Source organism: Oreochromis aureus, linkage group 5 (genome assembly GCF_013358895.1).
Source record: "Oreochromis aureus strain Israel breed Guangdong linkage group 5, ZZ_aureus, whole genome shotgun sequence".
Lineage (NCBI taxonomy): Eukaryota > Metazoa > Chordata > Actinopteri > Cichliformes > Cichlidae > Oreochromis > Oreochromis aureus.
Window position 1 is genome coordinate 18959038 of NC_052946.1, and position 17063 is coordinate 18976100.

Here is a 17063-nt window from a genome sequence, read left to right on the forward strand (position 1 = left end):
TGTCTTGTGGTTTCCCTTCAACATTTTCTACTCTGTTCTCCTTGAGTTCTTTTGTTTGGAGTTGAGATTTTGCTCGAGTATTTTCGCTAGCGTCTTTGTGTTTCCAGTGAGCTTTATAGATGAATGATGCTTTTGTTGTCTTTGGATTTTTGCCTTGGTGCGTTTGTTTGCTTGTCTGAACCCGTATGACCCTCTCTTTGCATTAAAGATTGGGATTTGGGGCTTTAACATGTGATTGTCGCAGCTACCATGACAGAAAGATATAAAAATATGCTGGATGATGCCAGGACATGACACAACAACAAAATCTAAAGCAATTTAGTATTTAGTTTGCAAGATTTTAAGGATCATTCTGATCGTCTGTGAAGGTTCTCAGTCATCCAGGTCATCGTAGTCTAAGGAGCTTGGAAAGAAAAGCGTCTGGACTCTGAGACGTTTCACCTCTCATCCGAGAAGCTTCTTCAGTTCTAGGATCAAGGAGAGTCCCAGATTTAAGCCCTATGGGAGTGTCCCCCCATGAGGGACAATGAACCCCCTAATGATCCTCTACCTAATCACACGAGCCAAAGTGTGAAGACAGGTGTGGGTCACAATCAGCCAAGGTTTTGGGTGAGCCCATTGTGAAACCTAACCCCACCCTATCATGTGATTTCCTGAGGTCAGATGGCCCATGATCATTCTGATTGTCTTCTGTCTTTTCAACGAATACCATAACCAACAATAAATAAATAAATGGTCCAATCAAGCATAGAGAGCATGGGAACTCTGTCAATGAAAGGTCAAAAGACCTCCAGTGCATGTAATTGGACAGAAAATAACAACTGCAGTGGACTGCGACGTCATTAATCTGACAGACTGCACTGCTATTTTAAATGTTAAGCTGTTCTCACACACAGCACCCACATGCACTGTCTGAAGGTAGAAAAACAACCGCACAGAAAAAAAGTGCAAATTTTTTGCATCTGTTACTGCAAATGTACTTGTTTGCAGCACATGTAAATGAGTTCCAGTGCGATCTGTCTGAGTCATTATTTATCAAACAAATGTGCCCGGTGTTATCGGTTTCTGTGTCATAATGAAGTTCTGCCGCTGGGTTAATACAAAACAATTATATTTTTCAATTAGGTGCTATTTATGACCCGGAATGACCTTAGAGGGAGGGAATGAATCAGACATGTGTCAGTGATGTCGTGCGGTTAACGTGCAATCAAGGGAGTAACACGTTCATCAGATCGGACGTTTATGAACAACTTACAAAAACAGGACGACCCCCGCGTTGGCCATGGCATACGCAAGTCCTAGGATTCCACTTCCCATGATTGCATTGCCCAAGTTGAAGACAGACATCCCGAATGAGGTTTTTCCTTCAAACTGCAACCGACAAGAGACAGAGGGCCAGAGTAAGCGTGTTAAAACTTCAAGCACTTGCAGGCTTTGCCTGTAATTATAATAAAGCCGTTTGAACTTACATCTGTAAAGCGTGTCGTCTTCTTCTCCTCCACGCCTGATAAGAACTCCTGGCTCTCTGGTAGATTGGTGTCTGCATTTTCAGTCCTGTTAGGACTAACAATTACAAAAACCGTCAGAGGAAGACAAAGGAGCCGCACAAAGAGCAAAAATACTCAACTTAACAGCTTTACTGTGTTTCTGCCTTAATTTTCACAAAGAGAAAACAGGTGAGACAGATGCCACAAACTTACTGTAAAACATTTTTTACTCCTTTATTGCATCATACATACCTAGCATTCTGGGCACTATTGGCTACAGTTTCCCTACAAGCAGCGTAGAGAGCGGTCATCCATCACCCAACGAGAGCACAAAGTGGAAAAACAACACCCAGAGTCATAATTTAATAAGAGCAATAACACTACAGTGAAAGGAGTGTCTATAAATTATCGCCTGTGTCCTGGATAGAGACACTTTAATTATCCCATCTATTACATGGGCACAGGATACAACAAGTATTGCTAGACAGCCAGTGACATGATAATTAGGCACTGAGCTCATTCCATTATCCAGCACAAATTCCGGTACAGTAACCGAGAAGGCGATAGGAGAATACTTTGCTCAAAGGCACTTTAAAAGACATTTAATATTCATGCATTATTTGCTGTTACATGGGTTGTGCCTTCAGTTATGAGAGTCACTCTAATGACTAGGCCACAGCAATGCCACAGGCAGCAGGTTAGAATAATCGGTCTAACCGGAAAGAACAAACTTATCTACTGCACTGTATCTGTCTTCAATGTGTTGTGAGTATAGTGATTGAAATACAACATTCCACCCATATACAGTATTTTGTCTCTTGACTCTGTAGATGAGGGTCACGTCTTGATGTTGATGAAGGCAACTTCTTGTTTGGTGGAGAAAAACCACAAGTAAGCTACACACTCATGTAAGAGTAAGATTTCCACTGCCACAGGTAAAGACTTCAAGTCAGAGCAACCACTGAATAAATCATCTTACTTCATTTAAGATGAAGAGCCATGAGAATTTGCTCTCTTTTATTAGAGGCAATTTTGAGACCCAAGACTGAATATTTTTTTTTAAAACCTTGAAAATTTTTTGGTGTTTTATTGAAAAAAACAACAACTTTTGACCACTAGAAAAAGAGTAATAGATCATATTTATGGACCTGTATTTTCCAAAGGCAACATGAGCAAAGTAAAAGAAATCCAAATTTACTCCAAACGTTGTTTTACTTTTTCTTTTTTTTTAAATTCCTACTTCAGTGACAGTAGCTTCCAGATTACCTCAAACACTGATATTATTTAGGATTTGCTTGTTAAATGTAAAAACACATGACATTTTACCTTTGCAAAAAAAGTGCATATCAACAACATAATTATCCTTAAAGTGGAAAAAACTGGTTAAGTATTATTATTAAGTATATCATTCTGCATTATTGACACAAGTGTACACTGTAATAATCTATAGTATACTCACTTTTCACCGTCCTCTGCGAGTGGTGTTTTGGCTGATGCTGAGATTTCCTCCCCAGGCTCATGGCCTTTCCCATTAGGAATGGCACTCGCCTCAGCTGGAGTGTTCTCCACAGTCTCTGCTGGTTTATCCTCACTCATATCTGCTACAGTAGCTAATAATTTGTCCCTTGAAATTATGTGACCTTTTTTACTTCTTGTGAGAAAGTGAAGCTCTTATTTCCCTCGGTGGATCTGTAAGAGAAAAAAATAGGAGTTTAGGATGACCATTTTGCAATGAAACATGACTGGGCAGCCCACTATCCAAATTATAGCAGTTCTCTGGCATGTAATAAACAACACGACAATGAGAAGAATCACAGTTAACCCACATTAATGATTTTATCCACTGGTAAGAAGAGGATGGCAATGACAACTCAGACGATTCAGAAAAATAATGCAAAAAAATTCAGTGAATTCAATTTTCTTTTTTTTTAAATTAACTTTTTATTAAACCACACACTGGAAATGGAAGTAAATCAAGATCACCGTGACTGTAAAACTAGCCAACATTTCCTCCTGTAATCAAAAGCGAAAACAAGCTCCCACTAAAATAGATGTTTTGGCAAGTGCCATGAATAATTAACACATCAGCTGAAAGGTCTACACTCAGATGAGCATACACATCTTTTAGTTAGCTGTGACACACTGGGCTTTGCATCAGGACTCTATTTCCTGGGTATCCTGTAGTGTTTTGTTGTCTTAGCTGACCAGCTGACATGAGAGGCCCAGAAAAGCCCCAGTGACATGTATCTCCTGGATGCTGTTGTCTAAAGCCCCCTATCTGGCTTGCCCTGAATGCTCTCCTTTGGTCTGCTGCATAAACAGTGGTGGAAGCTATGACACTGGGGGCCACAAAGGAGGAACACACAAATGTTTAAATCCCCAGCACTGGGATAAAAAGAGCAGAACCAGCCAAGACCAGCTACAAACCAGTTCTACTCGTCTTTGTGCCTTCATTTTTCTGCTTGTCACTTTTCTCTTGGTTTCCTCTTTTATTGAAGAGGGTTCAGCATTGCCACAATGCTCAGGGTTTTCTGTACTACCATTCCTGGCAACCACTCAGCTCTCCTTGTTCTCTCAGGCTTCTTCCGTTTCACAGCCCGCTCTTTTAAATGTACCAGCTCTTTTTTTCACAAATGTTTCACCGCATCAAATACAGTGTGCGGTGAATAAACTCCTCACCTAGCAGTCCTCTGAACCTGTCCTACCAACCACATTGCTGCGAGCTTCACTGCGCAGCCAGGCCTCTTGGTATCTCTGGCTAAAGCCAGGCAACGTGGTTGGGCAGCAAAGCACAGTGCACAATGGCACATGTTGTGTGGTTTCCTGGGAACGGCTTGGAGAACAGTGGCACTATTGTGCCAGGCATCATTATACTCCTGGGGCCCCCTTGGCTGTAGTTCGCCAGGCCACTCGAGAGGCTGAAAAGGTATTTTACTGGCCTCTAATTGAAAAGACGCCACCTTGAATTCAGTAAATGCCAGTATCCTGTATTCATGCACAGTTGTAGCAGAGATGCTGACGGCAGCAATGGCAGAGGCAGGGCCACTCTCATGGGACAAATCACGGCACAGAACCACATTGCCACTCAAACAGTCTACAAATCTCCAAGCAGTTCAGGGAAGCCATTCAAAGACAATACACGATGGGCTGTCCAGCTACAAGGGTTTCTCCTAAATGACCTTGTGCAGCAGAGCTTGAAACAGCAGACCTGATTGGCGTGAGTTGTATCTTCGGCAATCATTATGTTCAGCAAAGGAAATACAAGACATTCTTGAAGGCAATTGAGTGAGAAGCCATAAACTGTCATGGACAGCATACGATGTATACTGTGTATCCCTTACACGGTCATTAGTGAGCATGGATGTTGATAGGATTTGAAAATAGGATGTGAAAAAGCCTACGTAGCCTTTCAGTAGCAAACAACTACTTTATTATCTCTGAGTCTGAACATAGTACAGACATCAAGTAGTAAAAAACAAATCTTTGCACATGACTCAGGTGTCCTATATCTTTTTTTTCTCCATTACTAACATGCATGTATGCATGTATTGTTCTTAGTTTTATGACCACACAAGCGCAAATGACTACAGACAAGAAGCGATGGAGTTGCAGCCCAACAGCTTGAAACCCAGTAGCCACAGAACCATTGTGATATTAAACAGTGGCAGGCTTGTGTCTATAAACTGAGATTTTCTGTAGTCTCTAGACACTATGTCATGCTAGTATGTAATATCTGTTTAGCCTGATTTCAGATCCAAGGGTTTGAAGAATTTTCAAGGTTGTTTATTTGGGGTTAAATGCCAAAGGTTGTAGCTAAAATACTACAGTACTAAAGTACTACAGTACTTAAGTAGAATTTTTGGATATCTATCCATTACTTGAATATTTATTTTTGTTGCATGCTTAAATTTTACTCCCTACATTTTCACACAATTATCTTTACTTTGCACTACTTACATCTTTGTAACAGGCTCATTACTTTAGGTTTAACACGCTTGAGACTTATTGATTACTTTGTGCTACTGCCCAAGTTTCCACCTAAATTGGGGAAACAATACTATTAGTATGTCCTTGATCGATGCTTATCACATATGACTGACGTAAACAACGTGGAAACGAAAGTGGCAAAACAACCGCACAATTTGCACTATATTGTACTAGACTGCGCTACACTCAGTAGTTAGTCCATAAGATATGTCCATAAGTTTTGGCAGCAGTACTTCAGCATCTAGCTAGCGCAACTGAAGAGGCGCGAGCTTACAAGGAGTAACATCTTTTAAATGCCAGGTAACTTCAAATGCAACATTTGAAGCAACTCAACAAACATCAGAAAACACTCAACATGTTTCTGTGCAGTTTGTCACACAAGGTGTCTGCTGCTGTTATTTTAGGCCACCTGTGGGCTGTGTGATGGTTTTATAGCTGACCTCATGTTGTTTTTTCCATGCTGGCTGTGTTTACTTTTAGTCAACTGAGGGTGGAGCTGAACTGGTTAGAGATCGAACAAACCTGAGCAGACTGGGCTCAGGAGGCTTTAAAGCATTTAAAGCTGTTTTCCATTCACAAACTCAGGTGATTTAAATGTACTGACTAATATATATGGCTGATACACGGCTTATTTAAATTAAGCAAAAAATTGTAGACCAGAAAAAACATTAAATTTGACTAAACAACAGAAGGTCCATGTAAGAAAACTTGTATTTCCACATTGCTTTCCAAAAATCCTTAATCCTATGCAAGACTTAATGCCACATTGTGATGCTCTTGGTGGGAGTAAATGAGTCTTTTCACAGCAACTGCAGAGGCTATGTTTATTCAAGCCCTCATCTAAAGCATCACCTCCGTTTGCCAACACACAGTGAGTGTGTGTGCCTCCATTCGCCAGCTCTGACGTAAGCAATTTTGCAGCGAGACGTCATCCCAGGAGGAGGGAAGCAGAGGCGGGCAGTTTTTGCTGATTGTTATTCCCGAGTGATACCTGAATCAAATAACACTGATTCACCCTAAAGTATCGCTGTGCTTGTGCGAATTTGTGTTTGCAGTCAATTTAGTGTATACTGTAATTAAATGTGTGGCTTTCTATGCGTCTTGGTGGGTGGTTTGGGTGTTTATGTAATGAGTAATCTCAAACTGTAATACTGCTGCTTCTGCCACTGCTTGATGACATTCTAACAGGCCCGAGGGTCATATGAGCCTTCTTAATTGAGTCCCCAGTGTAATTTTCAGAGGCTCTTAATCTGTTGAAATGTGTCTGACAATCAGTGACTGTTTTTCACACCCAGGTCCAGTAAAGCAGACCTAAGATGTTTTAAACGTGAATTTTCATATCTATGTTGGTCATATAAAAGCTGACAAAGCGACTGTGCTGTGCAAAAGTCTGAGTCAATCGTCATTTCTTTGTATTTTGTTGGGAAAATGGGAAATAGTTACAGAGATTTGTTAAAAGATCTACAAGCACATATGAGGCAAAACAGAGTTTGTAAAATTCTGACAAACTTTAAAGACAATATTTGGTAAGACCATCTTTGTTTTTTAACACATTCTGAATTCTCTTAGGAAAGCTTTCATGGAATTACTTTCTTCAGGAACAGCTCTCCATGCTTGCTGAAGGACATTCAAAGCTTTCCTTTGGATGTTGGCAGCGTTTTGTTCTGTTCTCTGTCAATATGATCCCACTCTGCTTCAATAATGTTGAGGTCTGGGCTCTGGGGAGGCCAGTCCATGACTGATAGTGCTCCACTGTATGTTTCTCTATGGTATGCTTATCCTGCATGCTGAAAATTCACCATACAACATCATCCACCATAGATGATGCTGTATGGTGGATCAATATCTGATGATACTTTTCTGAGTTTTATTCCATGACACAATCTCAAACACCACTGACTGAAAAGCAGCCCCAAACTATGACACATTTTCCCATTTGCTTACAGTAATGTATCACTAAAAATGCTAAACAAAAGAAAAATGAAAATGTGTTTGATTACTCATTTATATGCTCTTGCCTATTTTGTAATCATTTGTGTCCTGGAAAAATGACAGGCAGATCTCATCCTGTTCTGTCCATGAATGTAAAAAGATTTCCTGGCGCTTAAGAGATTACACATGCCCATAATTTCACTGATGAGCTGCTAATCAGTCTATCAGCTGACCGTTTACTGTAAAACAATGAGTTCAGATTTGGTACCTCTGAAAGTCGGGCTGATAAAAATGATCAGATTAGGGTCCATCTCTTTAAAGCAGGAAATGAGGATCAAACAGCTCAGGTCACTCCTGTATAAAAATAGCTGCTGACGAGGGAATAGCCTGAGTGTAACCTCACATCATGTCACACAGAAAGCCGTGTTTAAGTCCTCTGAATGTGCCACTGCACACAGCAGCTGCCTCAAATCAGCAGAAAATGCTTAACTAAAGCATCCAACAACCATCTGTTGGTGTTCTGGTGTTCACATAAAGGTAAAATTTACACAGATACACTCACACAAAGCATAAGCAACTTAATAATGGAAGAATCTCATGCTGTTATTGAATGAAGGAAACCCGCCAAACAGCTACAGGCAGAAAATAAAGCTATCGTCTTTATGATAGAAAAGTGTAAGAGACCAGTGTAGAATTTACCTTGCAGTAAACATGGCTTTTTTTAGTCCAACATCTGTGGTCATAAGAAATACTTATATATGTAGACAAAAGCATGAATGGAAACAAACAAGAAAACCAGAAAAACCATCAGGTCAGTACAGTTGCTTTCTGTATCCATGTATCGAGGAAATGTTTCTATTGGTACAGATGTTAGTCATGGTACTGGTACCGCCATTGGTTCAATAGTTCAAATATGAAAGCTATCTAGTCCTATTTACTAGTATTTCATTATTAACATCTAATGCTTTTATGAGATGCATTCATCTCATGAATGAGATGAATGCATCTCATTCATCCGTTTTCTTCCACTTACCCAGTTCCATCCATCCCAGCTGCCACAGGCCGGTCCCACCCCCACCCCCACACAGGTCGCCAATCTGTTGCAGACCTAATGCAGAAACGACCACCTGCACCCACAGGCAATTTAGGATCACCCATTAACCTAACCTCATACATTTGAACAGGGAGAACATAAAAAGCCCCCAGGCTGGATTCGAACCCACTTCCTTCTTGTTGTGAGGTAAGAGTGGAAACCACTGCACCACTGTGACAGCCAGATACAAAAACAGAGAACACATTTTGTGCTCTCCAAAGGCACAGCACTAGCTCCTTTTAGCTTTGTAGAAATGACTGATCAACCTTAAAAGATGTCAAATTAAAGCATTACAGACTTTCTATTTGTTGTACATTTTGATGCCCTGACTAAAAAAATAAAAATAAAGTAAAAAGTTTGACCGCTTCTGTAGTTTCTGCACTCTGTAGGGCAGCAGAGTTTCTATAGTACTTCACTGTAAGCAGAGTAAGTATTGTCTTCGGCACATCGCAGATGAGTTAGCTTGCATTTATATGACTGGAGTTGTGTTGCTGCTATTCATTTAACGCTCAAAAAGAATTAAATATTCCCAATACAACCTGCACAAGGGTTGAAAATCTTGTGTTAACTGCCTTCAGGCTTCTCTTTACCGCTGCCCCCATGAACACTGGCATCCTCTGCTTCTGTTTCCTTACAGGTTGTTTTCCCGACCTCTCTCTCTCTCTCTCTCTGCAGCAGGCCATGAAGCACCACTGTGATTAGCCAGCAGGGAGAATAGGAGATTAACTTCTGACTGACAGATTTGTATGTCAGCTTCTGAGATGCTCCTCATATCCAGGGTTTCTATAAGCTGCTGTGAGACACACACGTCAGAGACTATAATACCACACCGGATGTGGTCCTAGATTAGCAGTGCACTTTAATATACACTGAGGTAGAAGGCATTATATCACAGCAAATGTTTCAGACGGAGTCAATAATCATGATCATTGTGACTGTTTAAAGCAGCAAAAAGCAGACTGCAATAATTTCTCCTTCAAACTACATTTGAAACAGAAGAGTGGACGATGAGTAGGAATGCACTAATTTAAAAACACTCACTATTTTAACCAACTGTTACCGATGTTTGGCCGACATATGATGACATGTGCCAATAAAGCCTGAAAGCATGAACTTCTGTTGGCTATTCTGCTTCACATCAAAACATTCCTGGTTAGTAGCAGTATTAGTACATGGAATCGTGTACAATTAGTGAAAAATCATGGGAAACATTTGCACAGATTTTGTGAATTTAATAATAACTATCCTGAGTATGTATTAGGCTATCTAATCATGGTGATAGTTGCTCAGAGGTTGTAAGGTTTTATCTTAGTAAAGTTGGCTCTATTGCTCCATACCCAGCTAGAATAACACTGGCTTTGGTCAGCAACTTTTAAAATCGTGGACCCACTCCTTGGCTTCATGCATGGGACACTAATCAAGGTTGAGCCCACCTGACCGCATTTTAAGACCTGAAATCAAATCTGTATCATTTTACTTCATCTGCTGAAAACTGTTAGCCTCTGCCTCTTTACCTTTTTCAACTGAGAATACCTGCATTACATGACAGCTATACAAGAGGGACAATTATAACTATTTCAAAATAACCAAACCTTCAGTTGAAACCTGAAATGGAAGTGCTATTGCATTTCCAAAGCCTCTTGAGGACTGGTTTGATGTAAGGTCCACCCAAACATATTTTGGGTGGACCTCAGTGTTTTTGCCTCCTGGCCCGACTGCCCTGCCCAGCCTCAAGGATGACGGCTGAATGTACTACAAGGTTAGGCTTGACTCATGAAAAACTGAAGGTATGATGCAGCACAAATTGTCTTTAGTACCTTGTGATACGCCAGCATGGGGGCACCAGTGTGGTGACTCAGTGGAAATGAAATTTATTTATAGACTCACCCAACACTTCCGGTCACTTTGCCTCAACTTTAACACTGAACACCCTACAGACTGGAAGCGACAGTCGAACAACAACCACGCAGGGAAGAGTGCACTGTGAGCTTCAGACCAATGCAAGCAGGACTCTAGATAAAGAAATAATGTCTACAGGGATGGGTTTAAGACATACTGTATATAAAGATGTCACTTCCTTCCACTTCACAGAAATAATCCCAAAATATATACGCTCTTAGCTTGGTATTGAGGGCGTGCCACGAGTTGGGACTTGGTATGACTTCTCCAGCTTTCATCATAATTGCGCGTGACATCACCAGTGCAAGATGCAAGAACACTGAAGCACAAAATTGTACTCCATCAGAAAAGGGTGAAACAGATGATGATATAGATGCAGTAAGATGTTGAGGATTTGTTCAGACTGGTAGTAGCCATCCACGGGGCTAATAACACCTCAGAATTTCAAGTAACTACTTGAGAAATAAATTTGCACTGCAAATACAAAGATCACTATAATGCAGAAAGGAACTAAATCTCCTCAGCCCTACTTTATTGATGCATTTCTATAATTACTGCTTGTGTAATATTGAAAAGATTCCAGTTCCTAGTGCAATCTTCCTGTAGCAGCCTGTGCCTTTGCATTTCCTTTAAAAGGTGCAAAAAAATCTATTTACATAATGAAGGTTATTGCACCTGTAATCTGCCAAATCTCTGATCAAGCAGACTTCCTCCTTGTTTTCCCAGTCCTCTATCAAACACGTGCATTTGGCTCAGCACATAATTATATTTTGGCTCGAGGATGCGATGCATGTTTGACGCTTAGTGGGTTGGTGCTTGGCATAATAAATGACTTTTGCTGCCTTTTGTTGACTTTGTGTTTCGATACGAGATAGGTGCATCCAAATAGAAAGCACAAAAAGCTCATTCTCTAACATGACCACCTATGAGGACCATATTCTCTTAAAGTGCTAAGCAACTTAATAAGCATCTGTACAGTCTTCTGATCTGAATGTGATCCAAGCCCTGTGGTTTGGTGGCTCACAAGACGCTATTACGTCGTCTGTAGAGAGCATAGGAGCACAAAAGTGAGATGGTTTAATTAAAAATTGCAAATAAATGCTTAATGAGCACAATTTTTATAAAGAATAGAACTGTTGTCCAACTTTATTGGGCTTGTGCTCTAAGCGAATAAACTACGATGTGAGGATATAATCAAACTATTTATCAGATGTTAGATGACGAGTGTGATTTGAGGACACCCAAATCTAACATTAGCTAGCACAATGTCTTGATGCATGCTCAGTCACCCAGGTAAGTAAATTCCAAAAGGTTGATTCTGTTCATCTGGACGTAGCATTTAGCTAGCACAACGTTAACTTGTGGTTGTTGTTTAGCCAGCTTGTTGTCAGATGTGCAGAGACAGAAGGGTTACATAGCTAATCTGCTGACAATAAGTAATTGTGACAATACTGGAAATAAATAAGCACATTTATAAACATTTTATACGCAAAAGGTTCAGGATATCCTCAAAAACTCATCTCAGTATCGCTGTCATCAGACAGAAGTGACCTTCGCGACTCATCGATTGGTATCAAACCCCTTTCACAAAGATTTAAAGCCTCCTCCAGAGTAAAAAGATGTGGACATATTGACAGCTGAGGTAAACAGCAGCTATCTTAGTTAGGATTAGACACTGGAAAACAAAATTCAGTTGACTGCAATCTGCAATCTACTGACACCTAGTGGTGATATTTTACACATTGTAATTTTAAGCGAAACAGGTAAAGACGAGACACTTTATTTGGTAAGTTATGAGAATGCGGTTTAAAATTGTTTATGTTTATCCATGAAAACATCAGGGTGTGTATTTTAGACTTTATTTATTATATCAAAACTGTGTTTTGCACAGAAGCGTTAAGACTACAGCCATGAGATATACTATGATTGATATGATATGGCTTCTCTTTGTCAACCACTTGCCTGATGATGGTTTAATGCAAATGTTGCTGTCTGTCTGACTGTCTGTTCCTTTATTATGTACCTGTTTTATTAAATACATGTGCAAACTGGTTTTGTTATTAAAATAGGTTAAAAGACAAATATACAGTATATAAATGACAGAAAACCATACAGACAACATATGACTTTTTTCTCTTCACAAATTTTTGTTGCTCAGTATCTCAAACAGATGATTGTCAAGGACATCATATATATAATGCCTTCCATCCAGACAATCCTCCGTCATCGCCACACTTTTCAATGCCAGCTCAGGCTTCTCTTTATCATTTGCCCCAAAACAAAGAACCATCCTCTCCTGGCATCTGCTACCCGTCTCTCTCCTGTTACCTCCTCATCACATGGTGATGCAAGTGTGGGGGAAAAGAGTGCATTTATTCAACTGGAAGTACAACTCACGCAGTGTGTGACCACCAGGGTGGATATTGTACTGCTGACTATGTCACATGCCACAGCACCATGGAAGTCCAAATCCCAAATGTCCAAATGACAGAGAACTCCACGGCACATTGGGCATGCAATGTAATCAGATCAATGTAAGGCTTAAGAATTAAATCCCTTATAGAAATCACACAGCACAGTGCCCAGTGATGGATAATGAGTAAAAATTCAGTTCTGGGAGTAATATATTCAGAATTTAGGAGCTTCTAAGTTGGACTAGTGGTAAGATTTTCCTCTGTGTGTTGTAGTGAAATCTCTTTGCCAATTTAATCAAACCCTGTGACCACCTAAAGTCCACTAACAGAACTCGCTGGCAGTGGTTCTCAAACTTGATACTGGGAATTTGAAAAAAAAAAATCCACAGAACAAAATTATTTCCATCTTTGTGTGGTCCTTTTTTAAAAAACTAATGTTTGTTTTTCTACCCTTTTCTCAGCTTACAAGTCAGAAATCAGACATTCGCCCAAAGGGGTCACAAACAAAAGATAATGAAAAACAATCCACATAAAAAAACAATCAATATTATTATACACGCAGCTGCACCTTTCCAAGACCAGGCGTTAAGCAAATATAAAATTTCAATTAAACAGGCAGTGCCTCGCATGAGGCATTGATTTAGACTCTTCTCTTAATTACTTAGTTTGGTATAATAATTTTCCCCTTCTTGGAGCTCATCCATTGGGCTGGCATTTATCCCGAGTGGTCTGACCTTATGCAAGCTGTAAATAATCTAAAATACCCTTCAGGACATGTGCAGATAGTTTTCAATAAACCTGTCTGCACTTTGAAAATGCAGTAATGCTGCGACTGGTGACACCTTAACCACAGGACCTCCTTGTCTATGAATCTAAGTCTGCATACTATAATGAGTACTAGTATTAACTATACACTAATGGTATAGCTGATGTATATTTTTAGTGAATAAGATGAGAAGTTCCAGTCTAAAGCACATGCACTCAAAACACAAAAAAGCTGTTATGTCCCATCATTTAAGGAAGAATAAACCCATGAAACTCACAAAATACAGAACTGATCATTAAAAAGCAAAATGAATATCTATTTGTGACTATGGAGGGTAAATGGTTAAGCAAATTCTTTAGTTTATCCCTGTGACCAAAATCAAATCTCTCAAGACCAGACAGTGGCTCAGGTCCTTTCATAGTTTAATACTATTGACAAAGTCACCACAGGGTGCTGCTTTCTTCTCACGGTGAACTATATTGCCTTCTAAGACTGAGAAATCCCTCCATGTTTTCTTTTCATTCTTGCACACGTAAACCAATACTTCTCCAGGATCTGAATATACTTCTCACAGATGCAGAGCTTTGATCATATTAAACAAGAACTTAGGGAAGTCCTGTGTCTTCATCTGATCTAATAATGGAGAGAAAAAGAGGGCGGTGAAGGAATCGTCAACATTTCTAATCCAGTTTGAAAGACAAGAAACACAAATATTGATAGACACTTGAATGACTGTACTGGGTGTGAGTGAAATAAGATGTGACTGATCACTTTACAGTAGAGGACCATTTATAGGTGTGAACGGAGCCAACGAACACATTTACACGGCGCTCCTCAGTCTTTCCCATTTGTTTTCTTAGTCGATGTATATTTTTAGTCAATCTGAGGGGCAGTGACATTTACATCACAGAGTCTTTTCAACCTCCATTTCAATAATCAGTGCTGTATGCATGTATGTGCACATGTGCATGTGCTTACACGCACACAAATACAATCTGACCAAGTCAAATGGAGGCTTTTAATCACACAGCAGCTCAAAAGCTCAGCGCACACAATGTCACCGGAGGCCAGATCAATCTGTTAACAGTGTGATTTAATTCTGGGATTGGGTGGGAGACTGCCCTCACATGGACCAGAAAGAGGAGTCAGTCAATTGTAACATCAGTGGCCAAGTAGGCTACACATGAGCTCTTGACAGCCCGCTCCAGCCTGTCGAGTCCAGCAGTCACAGTTTCACCTGCTGCCCTCAAGCCCCTGAAGTGACTCATCATGGAGGAGAGAATGACTGAACACTTTTCCCGCAGGTCACCCCAGAAAACCTGCCGCTGCTGTTCAGTCATTAGAATTTTTTACACAAACCCTTGTAGTATGGATTCATGCATTTCCTAAATGTCATTCTGTGCAAGCATGATAGTAAGTATCCATATCGTGTTAAACAAACAGAGGTAATGCACGTCTGTAGCACAGCCCGAAAACATCAGATACAGAGTTATTACTGCATATATGTGTGTTATATGCAGCATTCTCTGTTTCCCCGCTTCCTCATCAGAATTGGCATACAAACAGAAGTGTTAATTATGCCTCTCAGGCTGGCAAAGATCACGAAACACGAGGACCAGATGGCACCTGTAGCCACACTGTGACAGTGCGAGCCAGCTGTGGATGCCTTGCAAGTTTGACTGAAATACATCCAGATTAAACGGCCAGAACCAGTAAAATCCAACCTAGTCACTAAAATCCAAGGCATTAAAACGCAATTCCTAATCCCGAGTGCCATATACATGCAATAAAAATAGAAAAGTAATCAGTGTAGAGTTTAGTTGGGCTTTAAGTTTGCAGTGGCCATTAAAAAATAGAGTCAGGGAATTTTAATGTGAATATCATTCTTTTTCCCCAAAAAAATGTCACCAATTTTTTGCTGATGGAAAAAAAAAATCTGTCAGCTGATGTGCACAGGAATGTGTATGTAGTTCTATCCTACGGAATACGTGGATAAGCCCTCAAGAAGAAAGTAGCCTACTTGGGGAGTCTGTGTAGCCCAAAGGGTGGCACAGGATCTCAATAGCAATGTCATCTGTCTGTGGCAAGGACCTTACATGTTACTTGAATGAAAGAACGTAACAGCGTTATCCAGCAGCATACTCATGTTCTGTCTATGTGCATGCACAGAGAGCATCATTTTTCTTTTACCTGAGCGAAGTCTAACATTTTCATCTCTACAGCGTGAGAAAACATGCTCGTTGCTAAGTTTAACACACTGAAAGGGCTACAAATCAAGGTTAGGCAGATTTCCATTGCCTTACCAGAGAAGTACCAATGCCCTCCTCCAACTCCAAATATCTCCACACGAATCCTGCCTCCGCTCGCCTCTGCCTGCCTGCGCGTTGACAGTCTCTGTCCCGCTACGTCCGAGCGCCTTGCCTCCCTGCTGCCTTTCTGTCATGTGTTTCCCGATGAATTCTCCTCGTAATCTTCTCAAAAGTGGGATGTGAAGAGTGTTCGGGTTCCGCCTACTGCTTGCACAGCGACACAAATCAAATTCTTGTTGTGTATGCTGCGAGAACGCGCCGGGTCGCGAGACACCCCCCTTGTCCTCCTCCTCCTCCTCGTGCTCCTCCTGGACTATGTTTGGCACGCGCCTTTAATCGCGCAGAAATGATGACCACCACGAGATGGGTTAAAACGTCACACCCGCTGGCATTAAGATGTTGTGGATACACGGTGTTGGTGGTGGTTTATGTTTCATGTTCATGCATTTCTCATCACCGTGCCTGCGTGCGCGCGGCGAGACAAAGAGATCGTGAATGAACAGAGGGAGCCGACACATAGATTTGTTTACTCAATTTAATTGCGTCTCCTTTAATTGCCTCCAAAAGAAAATATAATGAAATTTTAACCAATTGCAGCGTCTCCCGTTTGAAACGCCATCAGCAACGTAAAACAGCATCCTCGACTATTTGCCACCAGCGCTGCTTACGCACACGGTCGACGCACGCTCCATTTCTAGGTCACCGGCAGTAGCGCGTTTTGATGTCACACGGCTTCGGGGATCGTCTCCTTTCTCTCTCCCCCAGCTCACGTTCACAGGATAGGTCACACACACACCTGAGCTAAAATTAAACGAGGTGCCTCTTTCCTCGGATGTCTCTGAGTGTGTGTGTGTGTGTGTGTGTGTGTGTGTGTGTTGGTGATTTACAGGAAATAAACGCTCATTTTCCTTTTTAAAAAATGTACTAATTTATGGGCAATTTATATTAATTTTCTAGAAACTTTAAATGTCTTTTAAAGTCTCTCCACAATAAACGCCATGCAAGCCTCCATTTTCTTTGAAGCTGTACAGCACTGAGCCCTGACCTTGTGGAAAAGACAGGACGTTTAACCCCACTGTGCATCTCCTCTGGGGATGACCCAGTGGGGAACAGCTACCCATAGAGGCAAGGGCCAGAGATGCTGAGAAAGTGGCTTGTGGATCCCGGAAGGTCAGC

At 40.9% G+C, this 17063-nt stretch overlaps 1 protein-coding gene across 2 annotated transcripts in view; it reads right to left on the reverse strand.

The window, feature by feature from the left end:
- LOC116333903 (sodium-coupled neutral amino acid transporter 3-like) overlaps positions 1 to 16302 on the reverse strand; it is a 34201-nt gene extending 17899 nt beyond the window's left edge. The window contains exons 1-5 of one of the 2 annotated variants that reach the window (XM_031757196.2): positions 15882 to 16302; positions 2947 to 3176; positions 1740 to 1772; positions 1470 to 1563; positions 1256 to 1371 (exon numbers count right to left, since the gene is read on the reverse strand). In XM_031757196.2, coding sequence (XP_031613056.1) covers positions 1256 to 1371; positions 1470 to 1563; positions 1740 to 1772; positions 2947 to 3083 — 380 coding nt within the window. In that variant the 5' untranslated portion in view covers positions 3084 to 3176; positions 15882 to 16302. The remainder of the gene's footprint in view (positions 1 to 1255; positions 1372 to 1469; positions 1564 to 1739; positions 1773 to 2946; positions 3177 to 15881) is intronic. The other variant, XM_031757197.2, reaches the window with a different exon arrangement.
- Between the last annotated feature and the right edge of the window lie 761 nt (positions 16303 to 17063).